At 34.7% G+C, this 22,870-nt stretch overlaps 1 protein-coding gene across 1 annotated transcript; it reads left to right on the top strand.

Moving 5' to 3' along the window:
* The first annotated feature begins 5,353 nt into the window (after positions 1–5,353).
* Positions 5,354–6,983, top strand: LOC110752712 (NAC domain containing protein 3). Its single transcript, XM_021953430.2, has 3 exons — positions 5,354–5,667; positions 5,773–6,041; positions 6,139–6,983. The coding sequence occupies exons 1-3, from the start codon at positions 5,487–5,489 to the stop codon at positions 6,733–6,735; spliced, it is 1,047 nt and encodes a 348-aa protein (XP_021809122.2). The 5' UTR covers positions 5,354–5,486; the 3' UTR covers positions 6,736–6,983.
* The last annotated feature ends 15,887 nt before the right edge of the window (positions 6,984–22,870 follow it).

The raw sequence follows: 22,870 nt of genomic DNA, 5'->3' as shown, positions 1-22,870 counted from the left end.
CACTCTGTTTCTAAAATGATTTTTTTCTCTATTATAATGATGATCATCTCTCCATTCTAAATTCATTAGACATTTTATAATTTTAGTGAACTCGTAACACCATACCGACATCTCTTTTTCCCACGACTAAAATAGAGAAAACACTAGATATTAATAGAGTAGTCAACCAGAAAAGTGATGAGCTCTTCAATGTGTGAATGGAAAAAACCACAAGCACCTATGTCCACTAAGAAAATGGGGTTATAATAAACAACTCTCATTGTAAATAAGTTAAGAAGTAGAGTTGTGGGATTGTTTAGTGACAGAAAACAAGAGAGTGCTTTAGCTGTGAACATAGAAACCAGAACAGAATTTGAAGCGAAGCCCATCAATTATTGGCTCATAGTGGCAGTTCCAGCCTGTGGCAGGCTGGGCTCATGCCCGGCCCAAATTTATGTTAAATAAATATTACCCACACTTTTCTCTCTACTCTCTTCCCTTTTGCCCGGCCCAAATTTTTATTTAAAAAAATATTACTTACACTCTCATCTCTCTCCTCTCTCCTTTTTTTTTATTCTTTTCCTTGCACTCTCCTCTCTCTCCATTTTTTATTCTTTTCCTTACACTCTCCTCCTTTTTTTATTCTTTTCCTTCTCTTTTTTTCCGTTGTTTTCCTTCTCTCTTCTCTCCCTTTTTTTTGGTTTTCGTTCTTTTCCTTCTCTCATCCCTCCTCTCTTTTTTTCCCGTTCTTTTTCTTCCATCTTCTCTCTCTCTCTTCTTCTCTCCCTTTCTTATTTCTTCCTTTTCCTTCTCTCTTTTTATTAGTAAAATATTACCTACATTACTTATGATTATTAAAAACAATTTGTCTTGCACAACGATAACTATTTCAGAAATTACGAAACATGATTGATAGGGCTATAGAGCTCGAGGTGGAAAGCTAAAAACGGATGTCACAATAAACGTTTATAAAAGGAAATAAGGGGAGAAATGAGGTCACAATTAGTTTTTTTTTTTTAAACATAGCTCCACCAATTTTCTTCCTTCCCATTTCTCTCGAAATAAATTTTGGTTTTTAAAAAATTAATGTAGTCCCCTATCTTATCTTTCTTTTTAATGTAAAATATTTTTTTTCTATTTTTTTCTTTTAATTTTTCTTTTGGTTTTTATTTTAGTTTTTGTATTTGTAGATATAAATGCATTTGAGGGTAAGGTTTATTACGTCTCCTCTCACTATGTAATTTTTTTTTATGTTTATTAATGAAATTCACTCATTTCGTCAAGTTTGTTATATAAGTTTTGCCCGGTCGGCTTTCGAATCTTGGAACCGCATGCAGTTCTTGTTTTGGATATAGAGATGTTGCTTCCCAAGTTAATTCTCCAATTTTGGTTTGTGTTCCAATACAGACAATATATGGGAGGCATTAACAAGATAGGTAGGGAGCAGGAAGACACAATTGGTGGAGTAATCTGAGATGGCATATATGATAATATATTGTGTCTATGGTATTTTTGGAAACAATTACACACTCTGTTTCTAAAATGCTTTTTTTGGTTGTCCTTTTTCTACGTTAAACATTCTAAATTCATTAGAAATTTTATAATTTTAGTGAACTTGTAATACCATATCGACATTTTTTTCTTCGCTCACGCGCGACTATAACAGACAAAACAGTAGGTATATTATATTATATTATTTTATTTTATTGGTGAAAAAATGGGATATTCTTTCGGTATCTTATGTTAGCAACAAAATGAGGTGAAGCACATTTACGAAAAAGAAAACGTGGATAATTGCCACGTTGAAAAAATCAAGGTACATTATGAGACTTTACACTCAAGCAATGATGTAATCGTCATTCCCATCAATAGTCAAGTTGAAAGTTGAACCACAGGTACAGCGAACACCTATAGAATATTACACTTCAAAATTAAAATATCCATTTGTGCCGCACATGCGATAAGTTTTTTTTTCTTAATCACGCATCATAAAGTCGTTTTGAATTTTTATATAAGTTGATAAGAGTTGAATTAGGAGGTCAATATATATGTTAGGTGTTGGTTTTGAAGGATGCACACAGCTATAAAATTTGATTAGATTGGTTAAAAAGTCCAACATTTACTGGTAACATGTTGAACATGTTGAACGCCGAAATGGGATAACTGGTCTGGTCTCTGGGTTTGAGATTTCTTTTTGTTGGTAAAAGTCTGGGTTTGAACTTTGAATATTAATAAACATGTGAAACTCTAGGTCTAATATGGTTAATAAGCGAAACTTTTTACGACAACATTCTAAATGCCGTCGGGAATAAAGCATAAAATATAGATTTGCGTGTGTATATGGTTGTCTCAAATGAATTTGGCAATGAACCCACCATCCCATGCATTTAGGTGCACCAAGCTATTCAGCCAATAATTGATGCACTAGTCAAACCATAACTAATGTGATTAGATTAATTAATCACAAATGTCAAAATAAAGGAAAATATTAGGGAGACCCATTGTGTTGGTGGACTCAACCAAATTTAAACGCACCTCATACGCAAGATATCACTTGAGCTATAAGTCTTTTTATGCAATTTTGATGTTTCAGTTATGCTTTTATATCAACTACTTCTAGGACTGTATGACAACTTCTTATTTTTCCGGTGTATCAATGATAATTTTCATAATTTAAAGTTAAAGTGACAAGAGTCGTTGTTGTTGAGGAGCAGGTCGCTTATTGTTGTGCATATTTTTTTTCTGTAATTTTGCTCTCTTTATACCATATGATTTTATTCAATCCAGAAATCTTTTAATTAAGATTTTGCTCTTGTTTTTTATTGTCACGTTTGGGTTGTAGATTGACTATTCTAGTTATCCCTTGTATTAAAATATCTTTTTCCAAAGAAAAAGAAAGTAAAAGTGACAAAACTATAAAGTGCACATAGAAAAAACTTGGAAATTCATCAAAGCTCTTTTTTCCAACATATCCAAACCACAGCACAGTATTGTTAGAAACAAACAATTATTTATTCCGTGATTCAGAGTTCAAAGTTGAAGTTCAAGTCTTGAAGCAAAAACTCAAAAGTAGGTACCCCGAATCTCTGTTTCCCATGACAAGTATTCTTCCTTTTTCAAAGGCCAAACCGGCCAAATGCCACACAAAACCAGTCACCTGCCGCCATCTAGCACTATACAATCTGCACGTGGCACAAACCAAAGTCACCAAAACTTCAAATCTACCCCAGAAAAAAGAAAAAAAAAAAAAAAAAAAAACGTTGGACCGCTTCTGCTGGTCAAAACTTGATCCTCAAAGAAACCATATGTCATAAAATAAACCTCAAAACTCTTCTACGTGCCCATTTGAACTACCAAAATTGTTTCTTTTTGGCCACGTGTGCAAAATGCTAGAAAAACCCAAATCAATCAAGAACACTCGATTTCTTTCCACCTCTTAAACCTTGACCAACCCACCTCATCATTTTTATCGAATCCCAAATAATACCAAATTTAAAAACTCCAAAACCCATGTATTCAAATCCAATCAAATCATATCAGCATGCTTGTAGGCTTAGCCCATAGTAGTTGATGAGTGAAAGAAACCCTAATTTCTCACCTACATCCAAAAAAACACCAATAAAATAATTGATCACTAATTAAAAATTTGAGACAAAAAATAAGAGTGCACGTACACTCTCATGAAGAGAGACTTCCTTATTCCCGTTTTATTGCTCTCTTCTTTCTGTATTTCTTATCGTCTCATAGATCATATGAGAAGATAAACAGAGAGATGATGAAACTATCATTGCTCTCTTCCTTCTACATCTCTTATTGTCTCATAGATAACACTAGCATCTCCGTACGCGCTTCTACGCCTGCGAGAGGCTTTTTTATTTATTTAAAATATTTAAATTTATTTTAGAATTAAAAAAGATAATGGGTAGTTGTGTTTCATAAAAATAGAATGCATTATTTTTCTTTTAATTTTAATTTTTTATTATGAAAAAGTGTGAATTTACCATATTATTCTCATTTAATTAATAATTTCAATTCTTAATATTTGCATTAACCAATGCCATTTTCTGGTATTTTGAATGTTTCACTATTCTCTGCATTTGCTTTATATATACTAGCCTCTCCACACGCGCTTCCGTGAGGCTTTTTAAAAAAATGTGTGAGGCTTTTTAAATATAAAAAAAAATTATTTTAGAATTATAAAAGATAATAGGTAGTTGTGTTCCATAAAAATAGAATCTTTTATCTTATTTTTCTTTAATTTTTTTTAATGTAAAAAAATGTGAATTTACCATATTATCCACATTTAATTAATAATTTCAATTCTTAATGTTTGCATTGACCAAGGGTATTTTCTGGTATTTTGAATGTTTTACCATTCTCTGCCTTTTGCTTTATATATATAGATAAATAAAAAAAGATAATGGGTAGTTATGTTTCACATTATTTTGCTTTTAATTTTAATTTTTTTTTATGAAAAAGTGTGAATTTACCATATTATCATCATTTAATTAATAATTTCAATTCTTAAAGTTTGCATTAACGAAGGGCATTTTCTGGTATTTTGAATGTTTCACCATTCTTTGCCTTTTGCTTTATATATATAGATAAATAAATAAAAGATAATGGGTAGTTATGTTTCACATTATTTTTCTTTTAATTTTAATTTTTTTTTATGAAAAAGTGTGAATTTACCATATTATTATCATTTAATTAATAATTTCAATTCTTAAAGTTTGCATTAACCAAGGGCATTTTTTGGTATTGGTATTTTGAATGTTTCACCATTTTCTACCTTTTACTTTATATACATATATGAGAAGATAGACAGAAGAACGATGAAACGAGAATAAAGAAGTATTTTTATACAAACTCTCATTGCCAATGTGGCACCGTAGCACCACTTTTTGTTCCTTTTCTTTCCCTGTCAAGCCTCCCATATTTTGACAAAATTCCAGCCTAACTCCCCTCTCAGTTGTCCACGTGTTGGCACGTGTCCCATGCCTTGTGTGCCGACGTGGGTTAAACCACGCGTGGAAAACGCCTCGCGAAGCCTCAAAAAGATCGAGGCCCCCCTTTTCGCGCCAAGAAAAGCTTCTGGACGCTTTCGCGAGCGGTCGACACGCGTCCCGTAACGGGGTGAGTCACCACTGTAATATTCGTGACGGTTCATGCACCAAAGCCTAGCAACCGTACTCGCTATCGGATAAGGTCGGCCGCACGATAACGTCGAACTTTAAAAGCATCGCGTGGCAGCTTTTAAACGGTGCACAACTCAAGTGGGCCCCAACCAGCCCACAGCACGACAAAAAGACCGTACTTATCCCCCTCCTGCTCTGCTCTATTTAAATAACCGCCATATCTCGGAAACTGAAAAAAAAAGAAATAATAATATTTGGGATTTTAGAAATTATTTCAAAATCCCTCTCTCTCTCTCTCTTTTTCATCTTCTCCTCTCTCTGAAATTTTCTGAATTCAAATTTCAAGCTCTGAAATTTTTATCAGAAAAAATGGGTGTCCCAGAAACCGACCCACTTTCTCAGCTAAGCTTGCCACCGGGGTTTCGATTCTATCCCACAGACGAAGAGCTTCTGGTTCAATATCTGTGTCGCAAGGTTGCTGGGTACCAATTCAGTCTGCAAATTATAGCTGAAATTGATCTCTACAAGTTCGATCCATGGGTTTTACCAAGTAAGAGCCAAAACCCATTTCTTATTTGACTATTTTATCCCTACCCATTTTTTGATATGGCTCAATTCGAACTATATTGAACAGTTTTTCACTTGGGTTTTGCAGGCAAAGCAATATTTGGTGAAAAAGAATGGTACTTTTTCAGTCCGAGGGACCGGAAATACCCAAATGGGTCACGACCCAACAGGGTAGCCGGGTCTGGGTACTGGAAGGCCACCGGCACTGATAAGATCATCACCACTGAAGGTCGAAAAGTTGGGATTAAAAAAGCTCTGGTTTTCTATGTCGGCAAAGCCCCCAAAGGCACCAAGACCAATTGGATTATGCACGAGTATCGCCTAATCGAACCTTCACGCAAAAATGGCAGCACCAAGGTACTTAATTTTATCGAATTTATATTCTCCCCTGTTTTTTTTTTATAAATTGATTGTGTGATAATGGTTTAATCTTTGGGTTTTTTGGTTGTTGCAGTTGGATGAATGGGTTTTGTGTCGTATTTACAAGAAGAGCTCGAGCTCAGCTGCGCAGAAGCCCATGACGACGAGCGTTTCGAGCAAAGAGCACAGCAACGGCTCGTCGTCTTCCTGCTCATCTCAGCTGGACGACGTGCTCGAGTGGCTGCCGGAGATTGACGACCGCTGCTTCACTCTGCCGCGCATAAACTCGCTCAAAACGCTGCAGCAGCAAGAGGACAGCAAGCTCGGGTTTCAGATGGGTTCTGGAAATTTCGACTGGGCGAGTCTTGCCGGGCTCAACGTGGTGCCTGAACTGTGTCCGAATAACCAGCCCCAGCAAGGCCAAGGGCAAATGAATGTGAACTATAGCAACAATGACATGTATGTCCCTTCGATCCCGCCGCTCTGCCACGTGGAATCTCCGCCGGAGAGGCTCGCGAAGACGGTGGACGAGGAGGTGCAGAGCGGGTTCAGAACTCAGCGGGTTGATAACTCGGGGTTCTTTCAGAACTCGAACGTTATGACTCAGAACTTTTGCAACCCCACCGACCCGTACGGGTACGGTACCCGATTCGGCCGGTCGGGTTTGGGGTTTGGCGGTGGGGAAAAGTGAAAGTAGAAAGGGAAGTGCATTTCGGTAGAGAAATCAAGTAGGGGTGCATTTCTGTAAATACTCGGGATTCTTTGGGCTAACATTTTCGGTTTAGGCGGTGAAAGAAAGTTTGGGAGGAGGTTAGGATGAAAAAAGGGTGAATGGAAATTCGCCCCTTCTTTTTTGATGGTTTAGGCCAGATTCAGTGTACTCAGCAGCGGGAAAGGAAGAATCTTTGTACAATTTAATGCAGTTGAATTATAATTTAATTTCCATCTGTCAGAAAAAAGATTATTAAAAAAAAGCTGGTCAATATTTGCCGCCTCCATTTTTATGGGACATGTTCAAGTCAAAATTTGAATAGTATCATTGAAATAAACTCATTCAGAGGACCACATTTTAAAACCATATGAGTGTGTTATTATGACTATTTGCTAATTGCTAATTTGATTTGGTTTAGTTTACTAATGTGGTTCTTTTATCATGAGTGATGGAGACCATTTTGGTTTTCCCGCTGATTTGTATATATTGTTTGTTTTCCTTTTACTGTGTGTCGATGTTCTGCGCTTGTTTTTTATCCACCGGCAATTAACGTGATGGTAATGTTGATGTTGTGTGCTTGTTTTTTATCCAACGGCAATTAACGTGATGGTAATATTGATGTTGTGTGCTTGTTTTTTATCTAACGACAATTAATGCGATGGTAATGTCTAAAAGTGGTGAGCAGAGTAAAAATGTGTACCAGCTCAAATAAGTTCAATGTAAATGGATAGCGTCAAAAGGGTGAATGGAGGAGACTTGTTCCTTCCCTTCCCTTTTGCTGGTTTTTGCCACAGATTCAATGTCTCAAGAAAGAATCTTTGTACAATTTGAGAAGTTAAATTACAAAGAAACTTCCACCTGTCAGGAAAACTGGCAACTTATCCATTGAGGCTAAATGAGGGATGACCTTATCTTCTCTGTGGAAAACTAAGACCTTCCAAAATCTGAAGTGAGAGAATAAATGTTTGATTTGACCTTTAATCTAATGTGATTAAAGGAGGTTGCCATAAACATCTTGCTAAGACAATGAATGTGGATTGGACCTTAATCCCGATTAGGTTCCCATTAACATCTTGGTAAAAGGTAGATGGCGGCAAACCCCTTGATTAAGCTTTCATCTTCAAAGGTGACACTCTTTTCTCAATCCGACTATTTCTCACTCTAGTTCCTTCTCATTTCAATTTCGAGTTAGTAAACATTGCCTTAAACTCGCTCATTGTATTGTAGCTGCATCTCGAGGCTTATTACTACGCTTGCGTCTGTTTTCCAATTAGAACATGTCACGTTGACGTATAAATGTTAACTAGATTATAATTTGGCAAATATAATACATTGCACAATTATTCAAGACAAATTTCAACCGAAAAAAAAAAAGGACAAATAAAGCTTCATGAATCATAACTCTTGTAGTGTGTCATAATCTTCATTTATGCTCAATGCATACGTGTACGTTACATACACGTGTATGGACCATGAGGAAGCCAAGGTAGCCCTCTAGTTGGCTTGGCACTACTCTAATGGGCCACGTCAGGGCTAGAGGGAAAACTTGTAGAACAAGCATTGCTGATCCATGAGAAACCCTTTTGGACTGGGATCTTTTGAACTAGCATTACAAGTGGCTTTGTCGCTTGTTCCTTGTTTGTAGCTCATGCGATTAAGAAAAGTAAATTAAATAATGTACGAATCAATCAAATAAATATCTTCAACCAAAATAAAATCAATTTAACAAAAATGAACAAAATACATTCTCTAAATGCCTACGTTAATTCATTAAATTATGTATAAATGATTAAGATACAACTAGACAAATTAAATCTTCAACCTAACTAAATGGTCTCTATCGAACAAACAAATATCTCAAATTATTCCTTTCAATTAACACATAACGAAAATTATGCACACGCTATTGAAGTATATGAACAAAGATAGACCAACTAGTAAAATGACGCAGAAGCCCCCAATAATATACTAAACTCATACACTATACAAATACTAGTAAAATAACGGAGAAGCCCCCAATGAACAAAGATAGACCAACTAGTAAAATTATGCACACGCTATTGAAGTCTTGAGGACATTTCCTATTGAGAGAGGCGATAATGTACTAAATTCATACACTATACAAATACTAAAACTCAAACCCAGGACCTTGCCTGGGAGAACAATTATTCCAAACCACTATACTAGTGGATCTTTTACATAATAAATAGCCCTTGATTAAGATGAGAGACTGTCAAAATCAAGGTCATACTCTATTGGGTTTGTGATTAATGAAAAATAGTATGAAAGTGATGATGAATAATAAAAAAGTAAAAAAAACTTTTATTCGGTCAAGTTAATTCGGCACGGTTAGGTTCAACCCTTTTGCAGAGTCGTCCTTTTCTACTTTTGTTTTTCTTTGGCGTTTTTTATTTGGTTGTCTTTTTTGTTCTTTAAAAAATAACATATACACAAGGCAAATTTCTTTAGAGTGGTTTTTTTTCATGCGTGATTTGTTTTTGGTGCAATAGATTGGGAGAGGGGGTTTACATACAAATATTTATGTGTGGGGTTTTCGAATCTCTTCCCACATAGGTGGACTGTGAAAGTGAATGAGCTCAGCCAATTGAGAAATTATACAATATAGTAGTACCATGTGGCATTGACAACTGATACTACGCAATTTTAAAGGAGAGAGAAACTTTTCTTTACTGGAAGACGTTATGCCCGCGTTATCTCCACGTTAAGTCCAACTTCTGTTAACGCCATTTCCCCTTTTCTTCTAGACCCCCAAAAATAAATAAATAAATAAATAAATAAAATCCCCTTTCTCTTTCATTCTAGGGTCAGGAATTGTTTTGGAGGCTTAGATAGCGTAGTTTCTTGTTTTCCCTTTTTATCCTTTCATTTGGAACCTTTGCTGGTTTCCTCGTCTGACAATCTATTCAATCAGTTTTGTATGGCAGCAAGTGGATGATGAATGTCAGTCAAATTTGTATGGAACTGAAGACCGAAGAGGGGGGGCCATGCTGTCCTCAGATCATGTTCGACCTTAGAAATCGACTTTTTGTCTTCTATTTGTATACAAATTGACGACCATGCTATCCTCATATCATGTTATACTTATTGATTCGATAGGCCACATCCTCATAACACTCATGATCAATTATTGTCCTTTCATTTTCTCGGAAAAAAGTTTGTCATTCGGTTTTCTTTTTGAGAGGATTAAAAATAAAAAACATAAAAGAGGGAGGGAATTTGGGTAAGTAAACTAACGGCATTGAAAGGACCTAACGTCTGTCAGTAAAGATAAATTTCCCTGTCCTCTAAAACGTCAAGTGTCAAATTATCATTAATCTGTAGTACCAGCTGTCATGGTTACTGGCTCTTCGGTTTGATTAATTACACAACATATATGTGAAGCCCATCTACACTAGGGGTGGTTACGGTTCGATTACCACAACTTTTCAATAAAACTAAGAACTGATTGATATATTGCGATATGATAAAAAGACAAGCTATGAACCAACTAAATAGAGATTATCTCTGCTAACCCACTAATAATAACATATATCTTGCAACAACAGCAACAACAAAAAAGAAAAACCAGATTAACAATTTCATATGTTTCAAAAACTGCCAAAAATAAAATCTTGCAATCTCTCTATCAACTGTTCAATCTTTAAAAACAAAAAACAAAAAACTAGCCATTCAACGATACTTTTGACTAAAATGTAATCACACCTATAAGATATTTAGAAGGAAAAAAAAAAACAGAGTTGTTTCTTGAAGCAAGAACCAAAAGATGCACTCAAATTTGACTTTATCTTAAATCCAAACCCATGTACTTTAATCCAATGTGTACCCTTATTACCCTTCTCAACACTTGACACGTCTTCTTTGACATAATTATAGTTAACTCTTTACTTTGTATATATTCAACCATGTATAGGTTTGAATACAACTTTTAATCATTTGCATTAAATTAAGGTAAAAATTTTAGGCCTCATCACTTGGATAAAGCAAATGTACGGAACTTACCTTAGGTTGGTCCTCACTTTGAAGGATTTGACATTTTCCATGAGTGGCTTGTAGTTGTAGGATCATCCCCATTAGATGCCAATGAGATGCCAAACAACAATCCACTTCTTCTTCCATATTTAAAGCTGTCGTCCATCAGTCTTCAGATATGTATTGACCCTTCAATTTAACCGTTGATTCTTTTGCTTGCACGTGTGGTCAACTTGATACTCATGACTTTGATATGTTCCTTTCATTTTCTTTTTCCTTTAAAGCTTTTGATTAAAAGATGTTGAGTAATTTTAGTCGTGCAAGTTTTTAAAACATAATAGGAACTTGAATTGATGCCGTGTTGTTTGTTTGTTTGCCCTGGAAAAACGACTTGCATTTGGTTGTGATCTCTTACTAGAAACAAATAAAACAAGAAACTTGAATTAAAGGTGTGATTTAAACTCATTCGATGCAAATATGCGACAGAATCTTAGATTGAAGTATGGAAGGATGGATGGTTTAAGAAGGGTATTGATTCGATGCTAAGTCCCAAGAAGCATTCATAAAAGGCAACATGTCACTATCCAAACGAAAAAGATAAACAATTTTTTCTCGGAATTCTAAGCTAGTCAAACAAGAAACTTTACAAGTTCTATAATATTAAATCTCATTACTTCGGAATTCTTCTATGTTTTTAATATTTCCCCGTTCCGATTGGGAGAGAGGATGGAACTCAAAACAACGACAAACCAATAGGCTTGGTTAAACCAAGCAAAAACAAACTTCAAACTACAAACTCTTACAGGGAGATTTTATAAAATCGCACATATAGCCTCCCCCTTTCCGATTGGGAGAGAGGGTTTTTAATTACTCTGTAAAGACTTACTTTGATTTCTTTTGACCTTTCAATTAGAAAGTATTATTTATCTTCCATGAATGTGTTTGCACCTTGTTCTTATTGTACTAGGTCTCTATCAAATAATGGTGGAAGTAAGTATCACGTATGCTTGTCTACTCTTTCACTTTCTTTCTCGGCCAAGCTTTTCCCAAAGCCCCATTCTTAAAGCTGAGGTTGACTGCTCTTCGCCCTCTTCAAACTTTTTCAAAAGACTAAAGCTTAAAATGATGCATGCTTTTCTAATTTCTGTGGAAGCCCAAAATAATATTGTCTGGTGATCAAGGCCAGGCCCTGTAGCCCATTCCCAAACCTACCCAGTGCTGGTCGACTAGACTTGGGCCTTATTACAAACATAGTACAAATATGTACCCCCAAAAAATACAAATGCAAAAGTAGGCACGATACGGGTTAATTCGACTTAGGTCTCAAACTGCACACCGAATTAGTATAACATTATGGTTTGGGCTTAAACCTAATAGCGTAATCAAAAGAAGGGAGTTGCTAGGGACACCAAATTTGTGTACCAAATTTGCATCCCAAATGAAGTAGCACATCCCAGAATCATCACTTCAAATTTAACAAAATTTCCAACATGTATTTTAAAGAAGTTAAATTTTTTTTCAAAAATAAAACAATAATATTAATTTAACCAAAGCCCAAATCAAAACCAAAATATCCCACCACTGCCTAACAATTGCTCCATCCACTACCATTCTATAACCCAAGCAGAGCAGATCAATTGTTTGGGACCTTTGATTAATTAAAATAATCAAAGGGAGGTTAGGTGGTGGTGGGATACATCGGTACTAATTGTTTGGGACCTTTGATTAATTAAAATAATAATAATATATTTCTATTTCTAGAAGAAATTAATGACTCCTAAATGCATGTTTGAAATTGTGTTTATTTAAAAGTGATGATGGTTCATACACTACATCATTCGAGATCCAAACTTGGTGTACCTAGCTAGTATTATTGCCAAAAGAAACTAATATGACCAAAATTGAATTGGGGAGATGCTACAATGAGGGTGAAGATGAACCCGAAGGACCAAGAATCAACCCAAAGCTGCGATGGATGAAGAAATTGTGCAAAAAATTCAATGCATGCATTTTCTAATTTAACTGGCAGTGAAGAAATGATTAAAGAATTAGCCCAGAAACCCAATTTCTTTAATTGTCCCAAAATTGAACATATCTTCTAATTTAATTGGGCAGTGAAGAAAGAATTAAGGAATTGCCCATCAATCCAATTCAAATCTCATTCTTTGATATGCCAATTCATATTTGAGTTTTGTATTGGTGAAAGGTCTGTAACTTCAAGTCAAATACATCCATCATTAGTTAACAAGGGAGGGGGAAAGACGCAGATCTGGTGTTTGCCTAAATACATCCATCATTGATATCATGTTGACCTGTTAGTCACACGTTAAGTTAACGGGTCGTGTCGTGTACATTTGCGAATACCCGTTAACTGGTTAAGCTCAGTGGGATTTTTGTAAATTTATATATTTTTTTTCCTTTATATTTTCTCCTTCTGGTTCTTATGTTTCTTCTCTTCCTCCCCCATTCCCCCGACTCTCTCACTGTCTTTCTCTTAGTAAGTTTCTTCTCGTTTCATTATTTTTCTCAGAAACCAAACATAGCTTTCTTTTATGTTCTTCTCTCTCTCTCTCTCTCTCTCTCTCTCTCTCTCTCCGCGCAGTGGTTCTATATGTGGTTTTTTTTCTTTCTTTTTAGTTTTCATTTTTTTTAATTCTTAACAGGTGAAACGGTTCGTGTCGTGTGATTTGCGAATTGTAACGGGTCGTGTTCGTGTTTAACATTTTTCACCCGTTTTTTTATCGTGTCGTGTCAACTTGTTAAGAAAAGCATGTTGACACAAACACGACACGAACACTATAAACACGATACGAATGCCAGGTCCATTTATGGGTGCACGCGTTAAGCCAATCCAAGCCAGTTATGGGGCCAAGCAAACGGAACTTTTGGCTGCAATTGAAGGATTGCGTTTTGCTCTTGACATGGACGTATTTGACTTGTGTCATTCTAGAGATGGACGCAAAAGAATGCATAACTGGTATTCTTTCGGCGGAGGAAATTCTTTCGGCAGAGGAAATTCTTTCGGCGGAGGAATACAATGAAACATATGGTCTTTTACTTGAAGAAGCAAAATGCATTTTAAGCAAATTTAGAGTAGCTTTAGGTCAGTGGTCCCTAAGGAGCTACAATAAGGTGGCACACACCTTGGCTCAATTTGCAATCAGCTTTAATGATTTTGTTTCCATGGATTGAGGAAGCACCTACATGGTTGCTCGCATTTCTTTCTGCAGATGTACTCTCTTCTCGAATTTTTGAATGAAATCTTGATTCTAAAATTATAAATAGATAAATATATATATATATATTTTATGGTTTTCGTTAGATGAACAATTAATGAAGATTAATCTTCTATTTCGTTAGATGAACAATTAATGAAGATTAATCTTCTATTTCGTTAGATGAAATGATGTAGATATACCTCCTTTTAATACCGAGGAAGCAGTAGGTCTCCAATCGAAGTCAGTCATGCTAAACCACAAGAAATTTAAAAAAAGTATCACATTCATAGAAAGAGGGAGGGAAAGCTGACAAAATTTTCATACAAAAGAAGCTAACTTAAATTTATTTAAGGCCAGCTTGAAAGGTGCATCCATGGCGTAGATACTTCTCATCTATTTGATACCGTGTATCTTTGATCTAAAAAGTAGCCAATTACTTGTCCTCATTTCAAAATTTGGCAAGTGATTGTACATGACAACAAATTAATATTTCGAATTTGGCTTAAAAACGACAATTAGTGAAAGCAACCCCCAACTCACAATCTGTCTCGTTCTCTGTATAAGGCTAAGCAAGATTTGGCCACCAACGCCACCTTGATTGGCTTTGTTAAGCTCTCTTCCTTGACTTGTCGACACACCAAACGAAAGATATCTTTAAGCACTAATGTAAGGCAAATGCTTCCCTTCTCCAATTTAGGGGCGGAGAACATATTTTTCAATATTTTTGTACTATTATATATTGACTTAGTCGTGGTAACCACTTGATTAATACTAATCAGTAAACAAAACCAGATGGAGGGCCGCCATTTTTGAATTTTTGGGTCAAGAAACAAACATTACAAAGAAAATTCTCGAGGAATATTTACACCATATAAATCACAATGTATTCTATGTAAAACATCAATTGGAAAATTTCGAAACCAAATACACGTAGTTGAAGAACTCATGATGACGTTTAAACATGCTTTTAAATATACATCAAATTTAAACATCAAGGGTCGAATAAAATTTCACTCAAACAACATGAATGTAAAATGTAATTCACAAATATTTATATTAGGCTTAATATATCATAAAACGTCCTTGAAGTTTACGAAACTATCAAATTGCATCCTTATTGTTTTTTACGTCATTCGTGGTCCTCAAGGTTAGTATGTATGCTCACAAATGGTACTTGCCGTTAGATTCCATCAAAAACTCCGTTAGTTTATTGACGTTTTGTGATATTAAGCTTTTATATTAATATATGTATGCATACTGCATATATAGTATTATGTCTCTTGTTTATAGATGTATGAAAGTGTGACATATATCAACGTAAATACAATTTATACATGGAAATTAGCTGTCATGACAATGGGATTTCGATCGAGCTGTCTCTCTCCAAATACCGAAAGCCAAATCACAGAAATGAATTACTGTCCAAATTAATCAGACCCAGCTGTCATTATAACAGGCTGTGATTTCTTAAGATTAACGTGATATGACATGCGAAGAGATCTCAGGATTTTTACCAGGAAGATGACACATTGTTGATTGGATACAATATTTTATGGAGAAAAAGAGAAAATACACAAGAGTTTGTGAAACTAATCCTTCTATTTTAAGCTCACAATTCTGGAAGTGATTTGATTGATCGAAATAAATATTGTTTCCTTTCAACAAATAAATTTAAAAAAAATAAAAATTAGGGCACTTATAATTTGTATCGTTGCATGGTGAGTACTTCTGGATAATTTTTAGAGAATTAGGGTATTTATTATGAGTGCTGTTAAACAAACTCTAAAATTAATTGAGTACACCCTACTACCAAAGTATTTATTGCATTACTAATTTACCCTAATATAAAATAACCAAAAAGGATATATGGAATCGTGAAATAAATATAACTTTAATAAGTATATCATACTCACTATATTCAAACCTAATCAAACGTAGAGAAATTTTCGTATTGCTTGGTGTCCACATCGATCAACGCATGCGCTCTTTTAGAAGAGCCAGACATATATTTCAAATGTCCACAATCCTGCTAAAGTGGTTCCCATTAAAAGAAGACGTATCTGTGTATATATCCATATGTTGAATACGTGCATCTTGTGTTGTCAATGTAACTATCAATGCTTTAGTGTTGATCTTTGTATTATTTTGTTTTAGCACCTTTATTTTCTTAAGGCTTCTTTTTTCCAAGTTTCAAAAGATTTCTATTTGTATTTTGTATTTTTGGTTGAATCCGTTTTGAGTTTTGAATGTGTAAACTTGGGATGGTTTCAAAAAAGTAAAAAAGCAAACCAAGTAGTTTCGATTTGGTTTGGTACTAACTTGTAAATCCAGTTTTGTTAAAGGGGCACTTATTCCAAATTGTGTGGGGTGATATTTACAAGTCAGATGTAGTCACTTTCGCAATCTAGATTAAGCTTTCGCTCATGGCATCCAGTAATTTTGTGTTATGTTGTGCGGCCCTGCCTTTTATTTACTGCGAGTTCACTCAGTCTTTGTTTTAACTAATTTGTTTTATTTATTCTAGTTTTTATGTGAATTTTATGACCAAATGGATTGATGCATTTTTCCTATATATTGGTCATAACGAAGTTAGTGATGGTTGAGTAGTTGATTCAATCTGGTAGACGATTATCCTTTTCCCCTAGCTTATGGAGTGTGGTTGTGTGGGAAAAAGAGAAACCTGGTTTAGAATTAGTATTAAGATGTTGTGTGATAGAGTCTATTAAGTATACCAAGGGTATTTTTGGTAGTTAAATAGGGTGTATTTAGTTAATTTTACATTTTGATTAAAATATTAGAATGTACTTAGTTAATTTTCAGATTCGTTTAGCAATACTCTGTATTAATTAGCTAGCCTGTTGAAGCTTCATGATGCATGTGCATGCTATATATGTTGCTAGCTAGGTAATTCATCGAACTTAAGAAATTAACAAATTCAAGAAAGCACTCATTAAATGGATTAATTAAACATCAACTGCAAAAAAAAAAATATGATTCTTAATAGAAATAACTTTTATGTGAACATCCAACCCAAAATCAATTAGCAAAAAGGAGGAACGTCCCAACTCTTTATAAGCGCTTGCAATGTTCTTAACTTTCCAATGTGAGATAATTCTTCACATCCTCACAAGCTCCTTCATGTGTGACGAAATTTCAAGCGTACAATTTAACTAAGTGATATGGAGCACGTTTGGCTGTTGAACTTCACACGTGAGCGAACCTAAATATGGCACTATAATAGAATTTGAACATCAATCCAACTCAAAATCAATTGACAATGAAGAAAGTGACTCAACTACAAGCACGAGCCCTTTTCCCCCTAAACATGTACACGGTACCGACCAAAAATCTATATGTTACGCTGTCAGCTCATTGTTTGCCCTTAATATTTGGATTCATAGAATATGCGACATTTACATCTCTATCTGTGATAATGATCTCTCGCGTAAGCATCATGTTGCGGCAATAATTTTTTGGCAGAAAATATATACCAATCCGATAACACCCACGATACTTTGGGTATATCGTTTTACTGACATCAACCATGCATATATTTGACTACTGGATGTGCAATCAAAATTACACCATCTAGCTTGCTTGCTTGCTTGCGCGCATATATATATATATATATATATATATATATATATATATATATATATATATATATATATATATATATATATATATATAGTGAGCTTCCTTTGAGGGATTCCTCAAATAAGCTTATTTGAGGGACACCCCTTGTAGGCAGGGACGGACCAATTCCCAAGCTAACCTGGGCTATAGCCCATGTGTCTTGATTTGTTCTAGCCTATAGTAATACTCCCAGCCCACCCAAGCAAACCCCACAAACCCTTAGCTAATGCACGTAGAGAAAAAACAAATTGAAGAAAGAGCCAATCATCTCTCCTATTACATGCTCTTCAATGCTTAATTAAAGAAAACCAAATTAATCTTCAATTATTAATCTTCTTTTATTGTCTTAATTTGTTGATGTTGAAATTTGGTACTTTTTAGAGTTTATGAAGTATCAATTAGGGATTTACAATTTTTATTTAAAAAAATTCTATGTAATTATTTTTTTTTGGCTTGGCCAAAACATTTGATTGTACATGTTTTGTAATTAAAAATATACAAATGAAAGTAGATCAGCCCCTTATAGTCCCCTAAAATTCCAATATATTTTTAATTATAATCATTCATGTTTTACGCCATAAACCCTTAATCCTAAGAATTTCTACATTTTTGGAAAGAAAAAAATAGCTTCTACATTAGTAATTGTTTAATTAGTATGACTTTATTCCTTTTGTTGGTTAGTGTGAGTTTTTGTTTTGGTTAATTAATATAGGTTTTGTGTTTTTTTAAAAATTGGAAATCTATACACGTCGATTCCATTGATTATGTTCCTCCCTTCATGGCTTGTATGTAAGGTAAATCTAGCCCACCCTAATTTGAAATCCTGGGTCCGTCACTGCTTGTAGGCCCCACTCCGGATTGTATTTCACTAATCCAAACCGTCTATTTTGTAGATACTCATTCAAAGATCATCTCTACAAAAAATCACTTGAATCCGATATGATTTGACCACTCAATTGTGTTATTGAAATTTGAGTACTTTCTTGATGCATCGTTGTTCGTTGATTTTGTAGGACACAATTGGATGTCGAAATGGTTTCCGATTTGTCTAATTTTTTGTAAGGTACCCTAAATGGCGTACTCAATTGAAAAAAATTGTAGAGTACCCTAAATGGCGTCCCTCAAATAAAATTATTTGAGGGATCCCTCAATAGAAGGGGACTATATATATATATATTTGTGTGTGAGTGTGAAAAGCATTAGTGATGTCAAAGTGCACGTCACAATCAACCAAGAAATAATTCCACCACATGGTGAAAAATGCTGCAACATCATGCGAGCTTTTTTAGAAGGGTTTTCTGAAAGGTGGTCGGAAGTTGGTCGCTGTAAGTCATTAAGGCCCGTTAAAAGGTGATGCATGCAACCCACAGAAGAATCTTGTTGTCAAAGAAAGCTAAATCCATCCATGCTTTCGTATGTGAGCAACTTGGAAACGCAAACCCACAAGCCAGATAGATACGCCCTGGCTTCGATTTTACAGTGTGAAAATGATGGGTTACAAAAAGCAAATGAGATTTGAGATCAAATTTTAAGGGCCATTGTTTTTGCACGTTGTACTTTGAAGCCCCCACACATGCACTTTGCAAAATTTGGTTTGCTCCACCCAACTTATGCGATTACGTGTGGTTTGAATAATAATATATGCGAACTTACAGAGAGGCTAGCTAGCCAGTTTTCCTTCACATGTCAGAGGTCATGCCATTGTGACTTTGCCCAAGTCTGTTGGAGGAGGAGGAGGAGGAAATTAGGCCTGTTATTTGGAATATTGCCCGACCTTATCATATAATAATTAAGCATGTTTGGCACTAGCAGCCCTCATCCTCACAATTTGTAATAATCTCCTTTGGGAGCTTAATATCTAGTGATCAAAACTTCCTTATTAATGTCTAGTGATCAAAACTTCCAATCGACATGGATAAATCTAGATATTCTCTCTCTCCGTTATTAAAATAAAATAAAATTAGGGCTAGTTTAGTTTTTACATTCACTCTCTCTCACACGCCCTACAATTTTTTTTCTTCTTTACCTATATATTGTAATTTCCATCACACTGTCTAGCCCAATGAAAAAGAACCTTGATTTGCAAACCAATGGTCTCAGGCTAATCCCATTTCCATCACATTGTAAAAACTTATTACATGTACGTGCATTCATAACTTTCTAGATTGACTAAATCTGAGTGAAATGTTATGAATAAAACATACGTATTATGTGATAACTACATCAATCAATTAAGTAAATCAACGGCAACAACAACGTCTAATTACAAAAATTCAAGTGCAATGAATTAATGATCCTTTTCTCTCTTTCATTAAACACTTGCTAATTCATACAATAATTGATTCAATCATGCTACATCCCAACAAAGTAGACCTGTTAGCCAGCTATAGGTGTTGTTGAAAGATGATTATAGCTTATTTTGTTTAAGCATCTTGCACAAGTCATTCGTATCATAATAAGAGCATTGAAAGTGATCACGGGTCATACATGAAAGCACTTTGTGCACATGTAAATTTACTCTTTTTCCACTGTTTAAAGATAAAGGTCAAGTTAGGCTCACCATTACCCAGAGAGGAAAAAATTGACCTCATAACACAATTATTTGGTATATGCATGGCAGCATCATTTCTTTCCATTGACTTGACCCTATCGACCTCATAAAGTTCACATGGACAACAATAATAACAACCTACCCACCATGTTCTAAACCTTTCGTCTTTTACATATATATATATGTAAATGTCCAGACTTAATTGACGAGTGTATGCTATTATAAACACGGAGGAAAGCAGTCTACACAGTAATAATGTTTAGACATCCGCGTAGAAAAAATATGTATGTATTTATGGTTTTTTTTCAATATTATTAACTTCTTAATTAATTAATACATTGAAAACTAATACATGAATGGCTTTTTGTGTTTCAAGAAATTTAACCAGAGGGTTGGATCCACAAGCAAGACTGGAGAGTGAGATACTTAGGGCATGATGTTTTGGGTCAGAGCTGTTTTATGGTGCCGGAAGGAGATATTTGCCTTGTATGGCAACCCCTATGCTTCACTGTTGAGAAATTTTGTTGGGCTGTTCTGTACAACAACTATTCAAGCAACTATAGGCTTGTCGCTTATATTGTACTTACAAATATAAACATAAAATTGATATCTTTTTGCTAGTGGGGTCTCATTTGTACTTTCATATGACAAGGTGATTGATTTTAGATTTTATTATTATTTGTTGTATGTGTGTGGCTAAAAGGGATTGATTTTAGTGATTTTAGTGATTTTAGTGGTTGGTAGTGATGGTTAACTATGTATTAATTTGTTAAACAAGTAATCATTTCTTGTCACTGATGGTATTAAGCAAGGGGAATCTTTTCTTGTCACTGATTTGTGACACCAAGTGAGCAGCAATATTTTCATATTTCACTCTCTTCTACAGTTATATATAGAGTTTTCATTGAAGGATTCTCAAATAAATTACTTATTTGAGGAACACCTTTATAAGGCCCACTCAGCATTGTATTTCACTAATCCAAATTGTCTATTTTTTAGATAAGCATTCAAAGATCATCTCTACACAAAATCACTTGAATCCGATATCATTTGACCACTCAATTAAATTATTGAAATTTTAGTACTTTCTTTAAGCACAATATTCATTGATTTTGTAATACACAATTGGATATCGAAACGGTTTCCGATTTGTCTAATTTTTTGCAAGGATGATCTATGAATGTAGACTTAAAAAATAATCGTTGAAAAAAAATATCGTAGGGAACCCTAAATGGTGTTCCTCAAATAAATTTTTTTGAGAGATCACTCAATAGAAGAGGACTGATATAAAAATCTAAGTGCGTTTAATTCGACACATAAAATAGAGGAGATCAACATCAATCAAGAAGAAATCTAGGTGCGTTTAATTTGACATACGTAGAAATCTAGCTTAAACTACGTACACCACGTGAGACAAGGTCATTACAATGTTGAGTTTAAAGAGTGAATGATAAACATAAATCTAATGAACCGAAAAGTGGGTTTATACATGACAAGCTTATAGCATGTTCAATTCAATTATGTGGGTTAGGAGTTTGGATATATATTGGATCGATTTTACCAAAAATCTCAACATAACCAGTTATAATATTATAGTTTATTTTGGTTCGATTTGAACAAAATTTATTAAAGAAACCAAATCAAATTAAACCAAACCAAACTAATGTTTGACAATTCGGTTCATGCAGTTTGAGCCTAAGCCTAATATGTTTATCTTTGCATTTTTTCAACTATATTAGCCTAATTACAATATATATATATATATATATATATATATTTTTAATAACCACCTAGGTATTTTTCATTTTTCAACACATTAAAACATTATAAAGTTCAACATCATAATTAACTAATATAGTTACAACCCAAAGATCATCAAAGAAATATCTCAAAGTAGCCAGTTTGTTCGGTTTAAGTTGGTTCGTCTTCTCTTTCTCGCTTTCTAAACACCCTCCCAAAAACCAAAAACAAGAATATAAAAACAAAACAAAAAGGAAGGAGCACAATGTATGTTCCTCAATGACCCACTTAAATTTAGTTATTTCACATCAACAGAGAATCTAGTTGGTGTGTGATTAATTAGACTGATTAAGATGATCAAAATGAAGAGGGTGTAGCTGAGGCACAGTACATGCCACTAGTGTGATTCACTAGTACCTCTCTTTCAAAGTGTGAGACTTTTTCGACCCAAAGAAAAAACAAAAAGGAAAAGAAAGAGTGGGGACCTTTTCTCGTGTCTTCATTTTATACGTTGTGTGAGTGTGAATGAGTGAGTGGAGGTGTGAGAATTAATTTTAAGATGAAAGATGTGATTGTGTGATGTTAAGATTTGCTCCACATGACCTGAGATGATATAAGTAAAATGGATAGCCAAGAAGTGACATCCATTGGGACCCTTGGGTTGTTCATGGAACCAGCATTGCGACCCCACCCAGCATACTCACCTTCATGATTTTGGCCCACACCACAACCAATGGAGTTCTTGAGCCAGATATCACTGCTTGGTTTCGTTGCTAGTCAAAAGACTACTTTAAGCTCGAGCTATATATGGCTCACCCAGCAGGTCAGAACCCAAAACACATTGGAAATTATATATAGTACTTGCTCGAAGCATTTGTTGAGAGCTTGAGTTCCACGAGAATTAAAGTTTCGCATGACAGTTGAAATGATCTTCGGTTTTTCTATTCAACTGATTTTGGATTAGATGCTTATATTCTAA

This window comes from Prunus avium, chromosome 4, assembly GCF_965620075.1.
Source record: "Prunus avium chromosome 4, drPruAviu1.hap1.1, whole genome shotgun sequence".
Taxonomy (NCBI): domain Eukaryota; kingdom Viridiplantae; phylum Streptophyta; class Magnoliopsida; order Rosales; family Rosaceae; genus Prunus; species Prunus avium.
This window is presented reverse-complemented; position numbering and strand designations above follow the sequence as displayed.

Excerpts from the sequence above, each read along its gene's own strand:
- LOC110752712 (XM_021953430.2), top strand. The coding sequence starts at position 5,487 with ATGGGTGTCCCAGAAACCGACCCACTTTCTCAGCTAAGCTTGCCACCG. Across the intron at positions 5,668-5,772 it reads CGATCCATGGGTTTTACCAA|GCAAAGCAATATTTGGTGAA; the intron begins GTAAGAGCCAAA and ends TGGGTTTTGCAG. Across the intron at positions 6,042-6,138 it reads GCAAAAATGGCAGCACCAAG|TTGGATGAATGGGTTTTGTG; the intron begins GTACTTAATTTT and ends TGGTTGTTGCAG.